General features: G+C 46.9%; 1 protein-coding gene across 1 annotated transcript; it reads left to right on the plus strand.

Moving 5' to 3' along the window:
- The first annotated feature begins 2,804 nt into the window (after positions 1–2,804).
- Positions 2,805–11,452, plus strand: LOC121459740 (14-3-3 protein eta). Its single transcript, XM_041669718.1, has 2 exons — positions 2,805–3,058; positions 10,030–11,452. The coding sequence occupies exons 1-2, from the start codon at positions 2,972–2,974 to the stop codon at positions 10,681–10,683; spliced, it is 741 nt and encodes a 246-aa protein (XP_041525652.1). The 5' UTR covers positions 2,805–2,971; the 3' UTR covers positions 10,684–11,452.
- The last annotated feature ends 7,636 nt before the right edge of the window (positions 11,453–19,088 follow it).

The following is a 19,088-nucleotide window of genomic DNA, read 5'->3' on the forward strand; positions in this document are numbered from 1 at the left end:
CTGGTATTAATCCTTTTATGGAGGAGGAGCCCTCATGATCTCAACACTTCCGATCAGGGTTTTCCTCAGAAGCACTGTGGGCTCTCACCAGGCTCAAAGACAAGGCTTGCTGGGCCTGGTGGCACACGCCCACAACCGCAGTACTCAAGGTGGGGTATGGCAGGAGAATCACAAATCTGAGGCTCTGGGCTACATTTGACACCCTGTACTGACATAACAACAATAACGAACTTTCAGTGAAATGCAGGCCTGGCAGCCATGAGCTGGGATTTGAGTGAGCACCTAGAAGAAGAACCCCATCTGTGAAGTTCCACCCTATTTGAAGAATCTTCTTTGCTGATAAAAATCAAGGCTAACAATCCGACTAATATTTCCCCGAACAAGTATCCTTTTTTTTTTTAAATTGCAGGTTTGTCTTCTTTCCTTCTTTTCTTCTTCTTCTTCTTCTTCTTCTTCTTCTTCTTCTTCTTCTTCCTCTTCCTCTTCCTTTTTTGGCACTGGCATTTTGCCTGCATGTATGTCTGTGTGAGGGTGTCAGATCCCCTGAAACTGGAATTACAGTTTGAGCTGCCATGTGGGTGCTGGGAATTGACCTGGGTCCTCTGGAAGAACAGCCAATGCTCTTAATCACCAAGCCACCTCTTCAGTCCCCTAACAAGTATTTTAAAAGAGTATGGCAGCCCAGGCATGGTGGCACACACCTTTAACCCTAGCATTTGTTGGGCAGAGGCAGGCAGATCTCTGTGAGGCCAGCCTGGTTCACATAGTGAGTTCCAGGACAGACAGGCTATATAGAGAAACCCTGTCTCAAAATTAAAAAGAATCATTTAAAAGCCTAGCTTTTAAGATACTCCACAATCCCCCTTTCCACAAGCCTCACTTCCTGTTCCTGGATGTATCTTCTCACTCTTTGACTTTATTTTTATTAAACCTCTGTGCACACAACAGCACATCCTGGTATTTTTCTTATCTCCTTCAATGTCCAGCAAACCTGTCTTTTGTTTTTGGATCTCCTCTTCTCAGAGCCAGCGTTGTACCTGGGGCTACTGCAGTCCTGAGATGTAGCAGGTGCTTAGTGACAATCTTGGCGGACTGGAGACAACTCCGTGTCTGGAAAGGGTCTTCTGCTCAAACCAGGGGTAAGATCCCCATCGCCTGACCCCAGCACCCAGAGGTAAGAAGCCAGGCATAGTGGAACATGCTTGGACCCCAGTGCAGAGGAGATGAAGGCTGGTGGATTCTTGGGGTTCTAAGGCCAGTAGGCATAGCCCAGTTAGTGAGTTCCAGGCCAAATGAGAGATCTGTATAAAATAAAACCAAAACACACAAAAATGAGTGGCCAGTGAGATGACTCAGCCAGTACAGGCATTTGCAGGTAAGCCAGATGACCTGAATTCCTCCCAAGAACCCACGGGTAGAGAGACAATTGCCCCAAGTTGTCCTCTGACCTCTATACATGCATCCCTCACCCACCTGCCTCCCACCCAAATAAATGGAAGCTTTTAAGAAAGTTTCAAACGTTCTCTCTGTATATTTAAAAATGACAATGACAGCTCCCAAAGAACCAGGTTCATCTCTGCCCCTAGTCTTCAACGTGAGCAGAGAGTCCCCAGTCAACGAAGGCCCCTTCTCCTGTGCTACCCTCGGTTTTGTTTTCCATTTTTCTGGAACTCTTTCTGTAGACCAGGCTGGCCTTGAACTCACAGACACCTGCCTGCCTCTGTCTCCAAACAGCCGGAATTAAAGGCAAGCGCCACTACACTCTGGCTAGTGTGATTGTTTTTTGTTTTTTTTTTCTAGCTCGATTTAAGGCCCAACCCAGGATCCTTTTGCAGAGAATGACAGGACTGGGAGGGGCTTAGTGACAAGTCAGACCATTGCCACAGAAATCCAAAAAGATACTGAAATCAGATTTTAGTCCCCCCTACACACAGGATGTGTGCCCTTGTTTTGCATTTTTGCTCCTACTTCCGCTGAAGCGTCCACCTCAGGTCCTCACACCAGGCAAACACGGTACCTCTGCTTTTACCCCCAACTCCCTTTCAAAGATTTGAAACAGGGTAAGTCCGACCTGTATGGTCGCCAACTTTTTTTTTTTAAACCAGGGTCGTGGCGTGCACTTCCTCTTTGAAAAAACGGGGGTCTGTTGTGCCCTTCCTGGAGTGGTCCGTATGAAATAGGTGCGTGCCCGTTAATGCCCAGCACTGGGCCAGCTCTCAGCCGTGAACGTTAAACTCTGCCAAGCCACCCAGTCCAGTGAAAGCCAGAGCTGGCCCAAAGCCACTTCCCAGGGAGCAGCATGGTGGGTTCTAGTGTGTCTCTGAGGGGCCCCCGAGTGCTGGGTGTGGCTAAGGCGAGCACAGCCTACCCTCAGTGGCGACCGCGGCTTCCCCACACAGGGTTTATAGCTGGCAGGACCCTCCTCAAGCCTGAGCTCTAACGTGGGCTCTGTGGCACTCTCCTGGCTTGGGCTGCGACAACGCCTGCCTGAGGAACCAGCGCCGCCGCACCCCGACCGCTCCCCACCCTCCGACACTGCGGCGGTAAAATGCAGCACTCCGAGGGCGCCTGCGCAGCTCTCCAGCGCGGCCCTCGCCGCAGCTATTTATAGTACATGACGTCACCTTAAAAAAGACCGTTAGGGCTGGGCCGCCCCGCCCCCCTCTCGCGCCTCCCGGCGGGCCGCTCCGACTGCGCAGGCGTGGTCGCGTCCTCCCTCCCCACCCGCCCGCCCGCCCGCGGCGCCCCCTGTTCTCTCTAGGCGGCTCCGCGGCCCTCGCCACTGCGCGTGCAGCCAGCCAGCGAGAGGGCGCGAGCGGCGGCGCAGCCTGCAGCCTCCCGCCAGCCGGCGAGCCAGTGCGCGTGCGCGGCAGCGGCCTCGGCTGCGACCGGGAAGCGGACAGGCAGGCGGGCGAGCGAGCGAGCAAGCAGGCGATTCGGGCGCGCGAGGCGAGGCCGAGTCGCGAGCGACATGGGGGACCGAGAGCAGCTGCTGCAGCGGGCGCGACTGGCGGAGCAGGCGGAGCGCTACGACGACATGGCCTCCGCCATGAAGGCGGTGAGCGCCCCGGGAGTCCCGGGGGGCTGTGGGGCGGGCTCGGGCCTGGGCGGCCACTCTCTCCCTGCGCACGGCGGGCCACCTTTGGGGCGCGGCGGCCGCCGGACTCTCCGTTTCGTGAGGCCCGGCCGGGGCGGGGTCCCCCTCTCGGAGACTGGCAGGCGGGGGTCGCCGGATCCTAGCTCGGAGCCCTGGTGGGGGAGGGGGTACACGAGGAAATCGCGTTTCTACGTCTAGACCCTTCTCCCCGACCCGAGGCGAAACGTGCTTCCCTTCCACCATTCACCCACTTGTAATAAAGACTGATCCGCGAGCGGAGCCCCGTCTCCTGGTTTTCTCTGCCACGACCTGTTTGCTCTGCTTGCCAGAAGTTAGTTCTTTCCCGTTTTTCCACACCTCGCTCGGGTCTGGCTTTGTGTGCGAAGACCTCCCTTTGCAGGAGGCACAGGCGTGAAGGAGGGCGTGAGTCTCTACAGAATCTCCCAACGTTCAAGGCAGCGTGCCTGCCTGGAGAGGAAATGAAGCGAACCTGGGTGCTTTTGCATTCCTGAGACCCTCATAGATGAATTCTGCAGCTTGATTTCCGGTGAAGGAGACATGCCCAGCCACACCCTAGCCAGCCCCGTAGATTAGAGCCTACCTGCGTGTCTGAGGGTTTGAATTCTGGTCACCTCCTCACTATAGACAATTCTTTACATCGTCCTGGGTTTTTTTAGATAAATATTTTTTTTGTCAAGGTCACACAGCCGTGGCTACTAGTGTAGTCTTGATGTGAACCTCCTAAGCGTGGGGAGAATTCCCTTGGACTCCACCTTAGCCTTTTAAATATACAAGCATTTTGGGAGTGAGACTCAGAAATCTGCCTTTTCAATAGCCCTTGGGGCAATTTTTAGCTGACTTAAATGAGTTAACTGCCCTAGCTCATATGTAGCTCATATGCCCTATAGCTGGCCTTTGAAATGATTTTTAAATAAAAAAATTATAAATCCAGATACTCTACAAATATAATCTGAAAATTTTGATACTTACTACATGAAATATAAAATTGAGGTCACCTTTGAGGATTTCCCAGGTAAGAACAATAATTAAGTTATTCTTCCTCTAGTGTCCTGTTACACATTCAGCAAAATGTCTCTGGAAACCAGCAACACACAGCCCATTTGTTGATCCATTGGTGATACTGATTCCAGCATTATACTAGGCTGTCCTGAGAAGATCGGAGGTTTTCATGTATACCAGGGGATGTTCTAGGTTTGCAGTCTGGGCCTTTTTTTTTTTTTTTTTGGTTTTTTTTTTTTTTTTTTTTTTTTTCCGAGACAGGGTTTCTCTGGTTTTGGAGCCTGTCCTGGAACTAGCTCTTGTCTGGGCCTTTAAGAAATTGTGGCTTCTTTAAGAAAACAAATTTAAAATGTAATTTTGCAAATTTTTGGGAACAAGACTGTAATCCCTAATCTGTTCTTGCAAACCACCACTATCCACACCGAGTCACCAGATGGTTCTGTGCAGGCTGAGACCTCCCCCTGGACACCTGGGTGGGTCTTCGAGGCTGCAGTGGGAGAGGAAGGTGTTGGAGAGAAAGGGATGGGGCTTAAATGAAGGCGAAAGGAAGAAAATGGCTGACACTTGTGTGGAGCTAGCAACTGTCCTGAGGTGGGAATTGAGAAAAGACTAGAGAGACCTTACCAGGACAGAATACGGTTTCAGCAGGGAGAAAAGGCCCTCTGGTCTTTCTAAGAGGGCTTGAAAAATGTCCAGCAGTTTGCTTCTTCACAGATGTTTTCTGGGGCATTAAGGTAACATTGTACAAGCTAATGGATTTTAGAGTGTGTTAGGAATTTATAATCCGTGTCTGAAAGGAGTCCTGAATTGGAAAAGACACCAAGAACTGAGAACTTAATATTTGCACCATCAATTGCTGATAAAACATTCCCTTAAATTAACTATTAAAAAATAAGGAGAGTGTTTCCTACCAGAATTAATATTTGTCACCTATATTAGTGGGATATATTTTTAGGTAGGTGGAGAACAATCTCATTTTGCCTGTTGGTGTAATTTATAGATGAAATTCTTAATAAATGTTAATAGGTCATCCATCCATAAGCCTTAATTAAAGCTTTTGGGAAGAGTGAATTCTAATACTTATGTTGGCTTTTTTTTTCCTTCTCTTAGATAGGTTTTCATGTATCCCAGGTTGTCCTTAAACACATTAAGTAGAGAGTCTGAGCTCCCGATGACCCTGCCTTTACCTTTCAATGCTGGGGTCACTGGTATGCACCACCCTGCCTGGCTTCCCTCTGGGTTGTTTGGGCTTTCTTTCAGGCCGTGAAGAGGCAGGTAAGTACAGTGTTTTGATAGGGTAGAGCAGGACATTGGCGTGCTGAAGTAAGCCAGTGTCACTACTCTGACCTTGAAACTTAATCTGGTTGCAGGGTCTCTGAAGTATAAAATTAGGAATATTGGTGTTAGTAACAATATTGGTGATAGTCAGTTTTTGCCTTTAATCTTCAAGGTTCTTTTTGTTTCTTGTTTTAAATGGTTTAGTTATAATGCTTATAATGTTTCTTAATCCAGCAGCGTCACCTGGAGGACAGTAGTGGTAAACTATAAGAATTTTGGCAGTAGGTGGAGTGCGTGGTACAGTTGTTGCCTAGCGTGTTGAGGGCCTCAGTTTTGATTCCCAAACACTCCTTCCCCCACACACATTAGGAATAGGGATGTTGGCTTCAAATTTGTTGAAGACCATAATTTCTGTCTCAACTCATGAAGAGTCAGCAAATGTTTCTGAACAACGGAAGCTTAATTAAAAAATGGGTCTTCAAGCCCTTCCTAATATCACCTATAAGCGGAATTAGAATGTTACTGTGAAGGACTGAGATGTCAGGAAAAAAGGAAACTGTAGGCTTCTGTATTGATAGGTAGAGAGGTAAACATAATTCAATCATGTCTTCTTACTCCCCTGAGCCTTTATATCAGAATAAAGGTGGTAGTTATGAAATTATAAAATGCAAACATAAGTGCTATACAATCTTAGAGTCTTACTGACTTCAAATGCAGGCTTCTTTTGCTTGTGCCTCCTGAGTGCTTGGATTACAGGCTGCCGGCACACCCAGCTGCTACAGTCTTTACAGTAGCAAATCATACATAGATCATAGAGCGAAATGTTGGATTTGATGAATATCTAAGTGCAGGCAACAAAACCACATTTAACGAAACATGAGCTGGACAGGAAGAGGCAAGAGAGCCTGACTACTAATGGCTGTGAGATTGTGAGACATGGGGAAAGGAGCAGGTGGTGTGTAAAGGAGATCCCCACCGAATGGCTAGGGAGACATAATCTTGTGGACTTCTTTTTTTGTTTTTGTTTTTTGAGATAGGGTTTCTCCTTGTAGCTTTGGAGCCTGTCCTGGAGCTCACTCTGTAAATCAGGCTGGCCTCAAACTCACAGATCTTCCTGCCTCTGTCTCTTGAGTTCTGGGATTCAAAGTGCGAGACTCTACCTACCACCTGGAAATCTTGTGGACTTTTAAGATGCATCAAAAATTGTCAATATAGGGCTGGAGAGGTGTCTCAGAGGTTAAGAGCATTGCCTGCTCTTCCAAAGGTCCTGAGTTCAATTCCCAGCAACCACATGATGGCTCACAACCATCTGTAATGAGGTCTCGTGCCCTCTCTTGGCCTGCAGGCATACACACAGACAGAATATTGTATACATAATAAATAAATATTTTTTAAAAAATTGTCAATATGGAAAATTTTTTGAGACAGGTTCTCACTATGTGTGCGCCCTTCTATCCCATATCCCTTACCTATAATCGTGTGTATTCACCCCATCTGGCTTGGATTCCCTAAATGGACCAGGCTGGCCTCTGCTAGCGCTCTCCACCGTGAATGTCTATGCTATGAAAGCCATTTTAGTGCTGTTTGAAGTAAATGAAAATTAGGAGATCTGTTTTCCTCTAGCTGGGCATCGAAATGTAATTCTCTCTGTACCACTATCTAAGCTGAGGAAGACTTTTAATTATTCATGTAATAGCTGCAGTTAAAGGCTGCTCCAGGGTTGGGTGGGAGAGCACTTAGCATACTCAGGGCTCCGGCTTTGTCCCTGTGCCCGAAAGAGATATTTTAGGTGGCAAACAGATACATGACTTTCCTGCCCAGGAAGTAGGACTTGTGATCTCTGTGTGCATTCAGGTTCCTCAGTTGTCTCTTGAAAAGCTTTCATGGGAGCCATACTGCTCATTTGAGCGGGAGGGGGTGGGCGTGTGCTCTTTGGTTTTTAAGGTTTTTTTTTCTATTAGAGGTTAACTGTAAAGGTTACACCTTTCCTTTAGAAATGTGGTGTGGTCTAAGTTTGATAGCTTATTCCTGTAATTCCAGCACTTGGAAAATTGAGGATGGAGGATTATTGTGAGTTCAAGACCAGCCTGAGTTATGGACCCTGTCTAAAAAAGTAATAGTTTTAGAGGGTTACCTCAGTGTTTTCCATATCATATTCAGCAAGTTTGAGGAGTTTTTGTTTTACTTACTGGTATTCTTTAGATGGCATCTATTAGTTTATGTACCTATTGTTTTTATTTATTCTAATTGCCTGGTGCTAGGAATCCAACCCCAGGGTCTTGTGCATGCTCAGCATACACCCTACCAGTGATCGACTCCCTCAGCTCTCATGCAGTGTTAAAGCAGGTCTGTCTTACACGTACTTTTTGTAGTACCACCGTTTTACAGATGGGATTTACAGTGGTTAATTTCTTCTTGGTTAGATGGTTGTAAATTCAGAATTTGAAATGCTGAGTTCTCATTTTAACGTTGTACAATGTCCCATGGGATTACAGAATAGTTTCTGATATATGTTCTGTTATATTGACTATTGTTCCAATTACTTTATGTAAGTGGACTTAATAAGCAGTTAACATTTACTGGGTGTATCTGCCAAGTTTGATTAAAAATAGAATCTACCACTTGTGGCTTACAAGTGTAAAAGGGAAGTCTGTAGGCCTAAACTTTGCCCGTACTGAAAGCCAGGAGGATTTTTCAGTGTAACACTTAAGAACTGGTCGGGTTTCAGTTCTGGCTATTAGCTGAGTGTTGCATTTTCCTTGTCAGGACTGGTAAGATGGCTTAGTTGTTATACAAACATGAGGACCCATATTAAACCAGCAGCAAAACAGCTGGTGAACAGATGGCTTGTAATCCAAGACCTGGGGAGGCAGAGACAGACTCACTGGCCTTCTAGCCTAGGCTACTTGTTCCAAACCCGTGGAGGCAGCCTAATGCTAGTATTTTCGTGTTTCCTCACCCTTCCTTCACTGATGTTCTGTTCTTCTGCCGTGGGCATTGACACTTGGATGATCAGAACTGGGCAGAGCTTCTGAAGCTACCAGTCTCCATGCCTTCAGAGACAGTAGCGTGCAGCATGCCAGTCTTCTGGGTTGTGTGATGTCAAAAGCAAGGCAAAGACAGTTCAGTCTCTAAGGACACTGAGAGGCGCTGTTTTCATTTGGCTGGTATTAAGTTTAGAATGTTAGTTATCTCTGCTCGTCTTGAGCTTATTACATAGCCCAAGCAGGTGAGCGCACAGTCCTCCTGCTTCAGCTTCCTGAGTACCTGTGCTGTGGGCCTGCATCACCACGCTTGGCTCCTGTGTCAGTTTTGTTTGCTCAGTATTACAGCTGATGATGGATATCTCCCAGATTAAGAACTTTTTACGTTTTTCTAGTCATGTTCTGTTTTTGGCCCTAGGTCTATTTTTATCCAGTTTATTGCCTTATGAGTAGTGGGAGGAGGCCCCTAGAGATTTCTGAGTAAGCAAATGATGTCATAGGAAGATAAATGAGTTAGCAGCAAACTGTTATTTGTGACTTACTAATGCTGTGTAATCCTGAGCAGAGAATGGTTAAAAATGCCGTGGGGTTGCAAGATTGTGCAGCGAGAGCCTGTGTGGTAAAGACAACAGTTAAATTGCTGACCTAGAGACTGTTTTTGTTGTTAATTTGTCTTGTTTTTAAGAAATGAAGAGATGCCTTTAATCCCAGCCCTCAGGAGGCAGTGACAGGCATATCTCATTGAGTTCTAGGACAGCCAGGGCTACACAGAGAAACTGTCTCAAAAAATAAAATAAAAAGAAAACTAGAAAAAGTTGTAGCTGATGAAATTGAACTCTCCCATTAAAGTAATTGTGTTTCAAAATTTATGGCCACCTAGATTCTAGTCATGTAGTTTGGAGAAAAAAAAAGATGGCTGCTAAGTAGCATTGCTTCCTTTCATTAGAGTTGGGCATTTAAAAAAAAGTCTTGCTGGTCAGTGGTGGCGCACACCTTTTATTCCAGTACTTGGGAGGCAGAGACTGACGGATCTTTGTGAGTTTGAGGCCAGCCTGGTCTACAGAGTGAGTTCCAGGATGGCCAGGACTGTTATAAAGAGAAACCTTGTCTTGAAAAACAAAACAAACAAAAAAACTTTATTTGTATATGGAATATTTATTTGTATATGTGGAGACAGTGGGTGTCAGGTCTTCCTGGCACTGGAGTTATAGACAGTTGTGAACCAAGCAGCCTGAGTACTGAGAACCAAACACTGGTCCTCTGCAAGAGCAACAAGCTCTCTTAGTTGCTGAGCTATCGCAGACTTGAATTTTGAATTACCCTAGGCCCTATCATGCTGTGAGTACTGAGATTACAGTCACTGCCTGGCTCCATTATGAACAGAATTGTTACATCAAAGGGATTCACAACTGTCTGTAATTCCAAGATCTGACACCCTTACACAGACATACACACAAACAAAATACCAATGCAAATAAAATAAAAATGAATAAATTATTTTAAAAAAGAAAAAGAGCCAGGTTGTGGTGGTGCACATCTTTGATCCCAGCACTCAGGAGGCAGAGGCAAGTGGATGCCTGTGAGTTCAAGGTGGATGACTTTCAGATACTCAGGCTTTGCGCTCTTATGTTTGCCTCTGGTGTTTTGCAGGTGACAGAGCTGAATGAACCTCTATCTAATGAAGATCGAAATCTCCTCTCTGTGGCCTACAAGAATGTAGTTGGTGCCAGGCGATCTTCTTGGAGGGTCATTAGTAGTATTGAGCAGAAAACCATGGCAGATGGAAATGAGAAGAAGTTGGAGAAAGTTAAAGCTTACCGGGAGAAGATCGAGAAGGAGCTCGAGACAGTGTGCAATGATGTCTTGGCTCTTCTTGACAAGTTCCTCATCAAGAACTGCAATGATTTCCAGTATGAGAGCAAAGTGTTCTACCTGAAAATGAAGGGCGATTACTACCGCTACTTGGCAGAGGTGGCTTCTGGGGAGAAGAAAAACAGTGTGGTGGAAGCTTCTGAGGCCGCATACAAGAAAGCCTTCGAAATCAGCAAAGAGCACATGCAGCCAACGCATCCCATCCGGCTTGGCCTGGCCCTCAATTTTTCTGTGTTCTATTATGAGATCCAGAATGCACCAGAGCAGGCTTGCCTCTTAGCCAAACAAGCCTTCGATGATGCCATAGCTGAGCTGGACACATTAAATGAGGATTCCTATAAGGACTCCACTCTCATCATGCAGTTGCTGCGAGACAACCTCACCCTCTGGACGAGCGACCAGCAGGATGAAGAAGCAGGAGAAGGCAACTGAAGATCCTTCAGGTCCCTGGCCCTTCCTTCACCCACCACCCCCATCACTGATTCTTCCTTGCCACAATCACTATATCTAGTGCTAAACCTATCTGTATTGGCAGCACAGCTATTCAGATCTGCCCTCCTGTCCCTTGGGAAGCAGTTTCAGATAAACCTTCATGGGCATTTGCTGGACTGATGGTTGCTTTGAGCCACAGGGCATCATTCCCTTTTGAATTGTGCAGAGAAGTGTGTTCTGAATGAGGCATTTTATTATGTCTTGATCTATGGCAAATCCAGGTGATGGTAATTGAGGATTGTAGAAAGGAGAATTAGCCAACACAGGCTATGGCTGCTATTTAAAACAAGCTGATAGTGTTCTGTTAAGCAGTACATCTTGTGCATGCAAAAATGAATTTGACCCTCTCATCCCTTCCTTCAGCTAATGGAAACTGACACAGCGACAACTTGTTCCTTCACCATCAGCTTTACAAACTGTTAACGTGAGCTTTCAGCAGCCCTTGCTGTGCCTCTTTAAATTATGACGTGCACACACTTTCTTTTCAATGCAATGCATCAGAGTTTTGATATGTGTAACTTTTTTTTTGGTTGTGATTAAGAATCATGGATTTATTTTTTGTATCTCGTTGGCTATTGTTCTTGTGTATCCTGACAGCATCATGTGTGTCAACCTGTGTCAATCATGATGGGTGGTTATGAAATGCCAGACAGCTAAAATAAATGTTTTGGACTTAAAAGAGTAAATAAATGCTGCTTTGGGGATATTATCAGTGCCTGGCCTTGATTTTTCTTTTTCCTCTTCCTTCTTCCTACAAAGTTGTTTTGAGTCCCTGTTTGTATTTTTCAGCATTGTAGTGTTGGTAATGTGTGTTCAGACTTTCCCTGTCCTTTGGTGGCATTAAACAGTATATAGCACACAGTAGTTTTCTGTGCAATGGCACTATCCATGCTCCTTGGTAACTGATGCTTATAATTGAGCCAGGCGAAAAGTGCTGCCTTCTGTGGCAGGGTACCACTCCACTGTAAGGTTTAATCTGTGTTGGGAGGGTTTGTCTGTCGTTAATCCATTGAGGATTGAGTCATGTTTAGTACTGACAGTAAACCTTGAGCTTATGTGGCTCATTTTCCAGATTAGATATTATAAAATGCTAGTTAGAGTGTACAACCTGGGGCCAGAAGCATATTTTAGTGATTAAAAAGTTTCGAGACCAGCCTGGTCTACAGAACTAGTTCCAGGACAGGCTCCAAAGCCACAGAGAAACCCTGTCTCGAAAAACCAAAAAAAAAAAAAAAGTTTTTGCCAAGCCTGTCAGTGGTGGTGCACACTTTTAATCCCAGCACTCGGGAGGCAGAGGCAGGTGGATCTCTCTGAGTTCGAGGCCAGCCTGGTCTACAGAACAAGTTCTAGGACAGGCTCCAAAGCTAGACAGAGAAACCCTGTTTTGGGGGGCGGGGGAGAAGTTTTGCCCAGTGTCATGGCACACACCTTCAATCCCAGTACTTGGGAGGCAGAGGCAGCCAGGCATCGCTCTGTTAATGCTTTTGATTGGAGAAAACTAGGTATCAGCCATGTCATTTAAGGTGCCTATCTTCAAAGAGGTAAAGCTGAAGTCAGAGCAGACTGTTGGGAGGGTTGTAGCTTGGGGGTAGTGTGCTTGTCACACAAGTGAAACCTCAGGTTGGATCCCCAGTACCACATAAACACCTGCTATCCCTGGACTGAGGTGGAGGATTGGAAATTCAAGGTCATTCTCGGCTACATAGTGAGCTCCAGGCCAGTCTGGAATACATGAGAGCTTTTCTCAAAGCAAAAAGCCAAAGCTGGGATGTTGAGCTGAGTATGACAGCATGTGCCTGCAGTCCAGCTAGTTGGGGGGCCATGCTAGAAAGGTCACTTGAATTGAGGTGTTTGGGACTGACAAACATTTTAAACATGAAGCTGCCTTATGGCATGGCTCCTAAGCCATAACTATTTTGATCCCTTATCTGAGAGTAGACCCCACAAAGATGACTCTAGTGACCAGCCTCTGCTGCTTCCCTCCTCCAAACTGACATCTTACAAAATATTCTGGACTCCTGGCCTGGGGAAGCCTCTTCTCTTGAACACCCAGATAACTTTGCATCATTCTTTGTGGTCCTAAGTTGTTTCCATGTCCTCTGGACTGTATGTAGGCCTTGATGGTGTCTAGAACAGCAGGAGGTGCACAAGCTGGGGGAGCTGAAGATGAAAGGGATATTGCCAAGTTCATTGCCCAAGGTGTACGTGCCTAGGCTATCGTGGAGGACAGAAGCTATGGATGACACTTGCTGACTACCTTCTGGGAGCTAGTCACCTTGGTAAGGGATGCTTTAGTTCAGCTGCAGAGATGGTTCAGTAGTTAACAATGGGAATAGCCCCTGAGATAATTAAGTTTGATTCTCAGCACCCATGTTGGCCTGTTCAGTTGCATGTAACCCTAACTCCAGGGTTAAACATTGAGCTGGCTTCTGTGAGTACCTTCATTCAAATGGACACCTCCCCCCCGCCCCGACACAGACACACAGAATACAAAATAAATTTTTAAAAGAACAAACTAAAGTTCAAGGACTGAAGTGGGGCAGTGGTGGTGCATGCCATTAATCCCAGCACTCAGGATGCAGAGGCAGGCAGATCTCTGAGTTCAAGGCCAACCTGGTCTAAAGACCAAGTTGCCGGACAGCCAGGGCCGCACAGAGAAACCCTGCCTCAGAAAATGAAATCTCCACATAGCAAAAGTTGAAGGGCTGAGGATGTAATTTAGTGGTAGAGGGGTAGTCTAACGTTAACAAGGGTCTGGGTTCTATCCCCAGCACTGCAAAAAAGGAAGGTGGCTAGAATGCTGAGATTAGAAAAGTGACTTTCCTAAGGTTAAAGAGCCAGAAGGCAGCCTAGCGTGCTGTTTAGCAGGACTTCAAGGTCCTTGTATCCTGTGACATCATGTTGCCTTTGTGTGTGCACAGAAGCAATTTAAAAATCCAGAAGGACCCAGAGTTGCTGAGGAGACGTCTTTGTTAAGACCCCCTTGCTTGCCAGTCTGTCACTCTCGGTTACATTTGCCTTCCAATCAGATTGGCTGCTGAGTGTCCCACCAACATTCTGGGCATGTCCTGAAATCGGGGCCTTGCTGCTCTTCCACTGAGAAAGGATGCTCCATAGGCAACACTGACAGATGGGAACAAGTGGCACCAGATGAAGCCCCCGCTATACTGAACTTGTTCAGCCTGCTCGCTTAGTTTTGTGTGTGTGTCTACCATGTTCATGTATGGGGTGCACACGTGTGCATGTTGATACCAGGTGCTTTCCTCCATCGCTCTTTATCTCTTTATATTTTTGTGATAGTGGCTTTCTGCATGGAGTCCATTGATTCAGCTAGAGTGACTGACTAGTGTGCCCCAGGGTTCTGTCTCTGCCTCCCCAGTGCTGGGATTAAAGGAATGGGCTGTCACTCCTGGCTTTTTTACATGGGTTTGAGTGACCCAACAGGCCCTTGTGCTGGTGGATCAGTCAGTTTGTTGACTGAGCCACCTCTCTAACCCTTTTCCCTTACTTTTACACGTCTTTACCCGTCCTGGAATGACTATCTAAATTCTATCTATGATGTCCCTTCTTTGACAGCTACTATGAGCCCATTTTGTGGGTTTAGTCTATGGCTTGGATCCACACAATGACATTTATCAGCCCTTCCCCACCCAATAATCCCATTAGATTGTTACTGCATGGTCAGCATTGGCTGGGTGGCTTGAGATGCCTGTCAGTTGTCATAGACATGAGCCTTGTTTTACAGGGCTAATGTGCAATCATATGTGTATATGTGTTTCTGTACACATGTGTATGTAGATACAATAAAAAGAAGATGAAAACGTCATTCAGGGTTCCCCCTGCTGGACACAATTCACAGTTTATTGGACTTATGTATGAAGTTGTAATTTTAGGAAGGTGGCCCATGGACCATTAAAATGACTTAGCAGGTAAAGGCACTTGCCACCGAGCCTGACAACCTGAGTCTGCCTCCCTGAACCTACGACAGGAAAGAGAACTGACTGACTGTGTGGACCATGGCATGAGTCTCCCCTAAATAAATTAATACGTTTTTAAAGTGACTGAAAAGAATCTTTTATTTTGCCACCTGTCTACTATAGGTAAGCCTTAGAGTTGGCATCTCTTCTAATCTGGTGGTATGATTGTAAATGCTAGCCTCTTAGCTTGTTGCCTTTGGTTGTGTCTGGAGAATTCCGTTCCTGAGATCTGTAATTATTGTCAGCTGCTCTGGGATGGTCCCCATCTCCTTCCTTTTCCTCTTGTACCCCACATTTCCTTCTGCTCTTTACATGTGTCTTCTGCAGCTGCCCTCCTCCCGCTTGACTTTCATGGCCACCCCCTGAATTCCACCAAGATGGTTACTATGGAAATCATCTCCTGGAAGTGACATCACTCATTTCCTAGGCAACTGTTTCTAGGGTAGTGAATCATTAGCTCTCCATGGCAACCCTCCAGGAGTATACTTCTGCAGTGAAATGGGAAAACAGAATGCTCATGTATTTAGCAGGGTGGTGGTTGTGCAGGGAGAATACAGAAGAAGAAGAAAGGTTGGAGAAGAGAACACGTTTCTTCTTTGGGGAAAAACAGGAAAAGACAAGAAAATAATGGAATCTTGGGGGTCAACCCTTTCTCCTTCCTAACAACTGGACTGATCATATGGCATGTCACCAAGCTGGGATATTTGAGAATGTTCAGGGACACCATTACTACTCTGAAAGTGACAGGTGAACTCTTGGTCTCCCCAAGCAAGCGGGGCATATGAGCCCCTGCCCACAATCAGGCAGGTGTCTGGGCTTATTCCTCACCTGTGCTACTCCATCAAGCACAGACTCAGCTGTTTCTCTGTGGTTATTTGGGACACTACAGAAAGAAAAACCAGCCCAGGTCTTTGTTACAATGGGGTTCACAGTCCTATGTGTGATGGTGGAGAGGGAAATCCCACAGTTACTCCAGAACATGCTGTGGTATGGATTGCATGCAGCGTCTGAAGGGGAGACACCCAGCTTTAGGGAAAGTCTGTCAACAGACACTGGAAGCAGCTTGGGGAGGAGAGTGGACAACTAAGGGAAGAGGCAGAGGGAGTGGGAGTGGGAGAGGAATTAGCAGGGACAAGAGGAGCACACAGAATCAGGAGGAATTAATCCTGCGCAGTGGCTCATGTAATTCCAGTACTGGAGGCTGAAGTGGGAGGATGGCCATGAGTTTGAGGGCAGCCTGGGCTGTAGGTTTCCTCAATTTCTCTAGCACCAAGAAGCTCCTAGAAAGATTTTGAACTTGCATGATGTGACTGCAATCGAGAAACACCATAGACATAGTTAGAACAGGACTGTCAGGGTCTAGCCTTGATGGGTACACCATAGACATAGTTAGGACAGGACCGTCAGGGTCTAGCCTTGACGGGTACACCATAGACATAGTTAGGACAGGACTGTCGGGGTCTAGACTTGATGGATACACCTGGACATAGTTAGGAAAGGGCTGTTGGGGTCTAGACTTGACGGGTTCACCATAGACATAGTTAGGACAGGGCTGTCGGGGTCTAGACTTGATGGATACACCTGGACATAGTTAGGAAAGGGCTGTTGGGGTCTAGCCTTGACGGGTTCACCATAGACATAGTTAGGACAGGGCTGTCGGGGTCTAGACTTGATGGATACACCTAGACATAGTTAGGACAGGGCTGTCGGGGTCTAGCCTTGACGGGTACACCATAGACATAGTTAGGACAGGACTGTCGGGGTCTAGCCTTGACGGGTACACCATAGACATAGTTAGGACAGGGCTGTCGGGGTCTAGACTTGATGGATACACCTAGACATAGTTAGGACAGGGCTGTCGGGGTCTAGCCTTGACGGGTACACCATAGACATAGTTAGGACAGGACTGTCGGGGTCTAGCCTTGACGGGTACACCATAGACATAGTTAGGACAGGACTGTCGGGGTCTAGCCTTGACGGGTACACCATAGACATAGTTAGGACAGGACTGTCAGGGTCTAGCCTTGACGGGTACACCATAGACATAGTTAGGACAGGACTGTCAGGGTCTAGTCTTGATGGGTTCACCATAGACATAGGACAGGGCTGTCAGGGTCTAGCCTTGATGGGTTCACCATAGACACAGGACAGGACTGTTGGAGTCTAGCCTTGATGGGTTCATAAGTTCCAGGGTAGGGGTGTGTGGGTTAGAAAAATTAGGTAGGAGGAACAGAGAGACATAGTTGTTGGGAGGACAACTCAGTGAGTACTGAATACTGAGTCTGCCTACGTTTATTTTCCGTATGTTTATATATCCCAATCTAAAAGGGGGGAAGAGGACAAAACACTGCTTTAACATGACACCAAGGACAACCAGAACAATTACTTGCTTTAATACTTGAGACATCAAACCACTGTTTCCTGAGTTAATCTCATTAATTTAACATTATCATTAAGAATGTTTTGGGCTGCATATCCTGCCCAAAACATTTTGATGTTCACCATTTTCCCTCTAGATCAGTGGCTCTCAACCTTGCTAACGCTGTGACCCTTTACTGTATAGTTCCTGAGGTTGTGGTGACCCCAACCATAAAATTATTTTTGTTGTGTTTCATAACTAATTTTGCTACTTTATGAACTGTAATGCAAATATCTGATATGAGACCCCAGAGGAAAGGTCGTTTGACCCCCCCCCCAAAAGAAGTCTGGCCCACGGGTTGAGAACTGCTGTTCGAGATGGTAGTTATCCCAGCGTCTAGTTTCCTGGTAGAAGAAAGGAAGGGAAGCCGAGGCCAGCTAAGCCCAGATGCTCTTAGGCTCACTATCCTTGTTCTCTATAATTGCCTAACTGAGAAGTGTGCATGGCTATTAGAATTAGGCCAGGAGGGCAAAGGTGTGGATTGTGACTACAGGCTTGTGGGATGGAGGTGGCAGAGGCGCTGTGCAAGGACTTGTGGCCCAGCTCATTGCTGAGAGAGATGCCTCCTCCTCACCAGCTGGCTCCCCGGGAGACAGCGTGTTTGGAACGGTCATTCTCACCCCTACACGGGTTACTGGAGAAAGAGGTCTATGCCTGGTCTCTCTTGGGCAAAGAGGGCTTGTAGAACAAGTCTGGAAACAAGCAGGCTGCATCCATGGGGATGAGACGTGGGCGCAGGGAGCACGGTTTCTCTGCCTACCCACCCCACCCCAAGCTGGGCTTCCTCAGTCAAGGTCAACCAGGGAAAACAAGTGTCAGCACGCAATACCTAAGGAAATGATTGCGGGGCTGGCTGGGCAGGTCAGAAATCATTTATGTGGAGGCTGGGACTCTGGAAGAACTGAAGGTGTTATCCACAGGTAGCTTTTTTTTTTTCTTCTAAAGGGAAAATTCAGTATTGGTTTTAAGGCCTTTCAACTAATTATGTCAAGCCCATTCTGATTATATAGATATCTTCCCTTATTTAAAGTCAATTGATGAGGGACATTATCTGCATCGACAAAATACCTTCTCAGAATAATTTGGGCTAAGCCAGGCATGGTCTTGGTCACTTGTGGAATTTATAATGTGACTACTGATTCCTTACTACATGCTCTGAGAGCGGTCCATGAGCAATCCATAAGATGGTGGCGCTGTTCCCCAGGGGCTCAGCGGCAGAAACTCGTTGCAGGTTACCGAGTGGTGGCTGTGGACAGCGGGCCACGAGACCACGGAGGGCCACGAAGGAAGCCGGGTTCCAGGCAAGGGAGCCCCCAAGTGGCCCGCGGGTCAGCGGGTCCTAGGCAGGGTGCTGTGGGGCGGGTGAGAGACCTCAGTGAGGCAACCAGTCCCACGAGGAGCCGCAGCCGTGGGTGAGAGAGATAGGAATCCTAGGCAGGGAACCACGTGGCAGTGAGAGACTGATATAGATAGGCACGGCCATGCAGAGTGAGGTTTGATATTTATTTAGTGGGTTATAGAGAGGAAGTGGGGGAGGGGGGAGAGGAAAAGGGAGAGAAAAGGGAGAGAGGTAGACACACACACACACACACACACACACACACACACACGGGGACGGGGGGAGGGGAGAAGTGGGGAGAAGGGAGTGAGACAGGATAGATTATTAGAAATTCCACATAACGCTCAAAACGTTCTTTCTAACTTTACAGTTAAAGTGAGTCAGCCTCAGGGAGGTCACATGGTGGGGGAGGGCAGGTACCAGCTGCCGAACGTTCACATTCTATGCCTCCTCCCAGTCTTCTCTGGTCTCTGCAGTATCGCCTCCTCTGATGTGAGGATAGTTCTGCCACCCTGGACCTCTGTTCGCTCTGAAAGCTGGCTCCCTCTGCCTGGCCTTCCTGGCTTTTAGGAGTACCTGCGCCCGTTTGGTACCACTTTTCCAGGCGTTT

This window comes from Microtus oregoni, unplaced genomic scaffold (genome assembly GCF_018167655.1).
Source record: "Microtus oregoni isolate MIOR12 unplaced genomic scaffold, Mior012 000019F_ref0000042, whole genome shotgun sequence".
Taxonomy (NCBI): Eukaryota; Metazoa; Chordata; class Mammalia; order Rodentia; family Cricetidae; genus Microtus; species Microtus oregoni.

Coding starts and splice junctions, on each gene's coding strand:
- LOC121459740 (XM_041669718.1), top strand. CDS start 2,972: ATGGGGGACCGAGAGCAGCTGCTGCAGCGGGCGCGACTGGCGGAGCAG. Junction 3,059..10,029: donor TGGCCTCCGCCATGAAGGCG/GTGAGCGCCCCG, acceptor GGTGTTTTGCAG/GTGACAGAGCTGAATGAACC.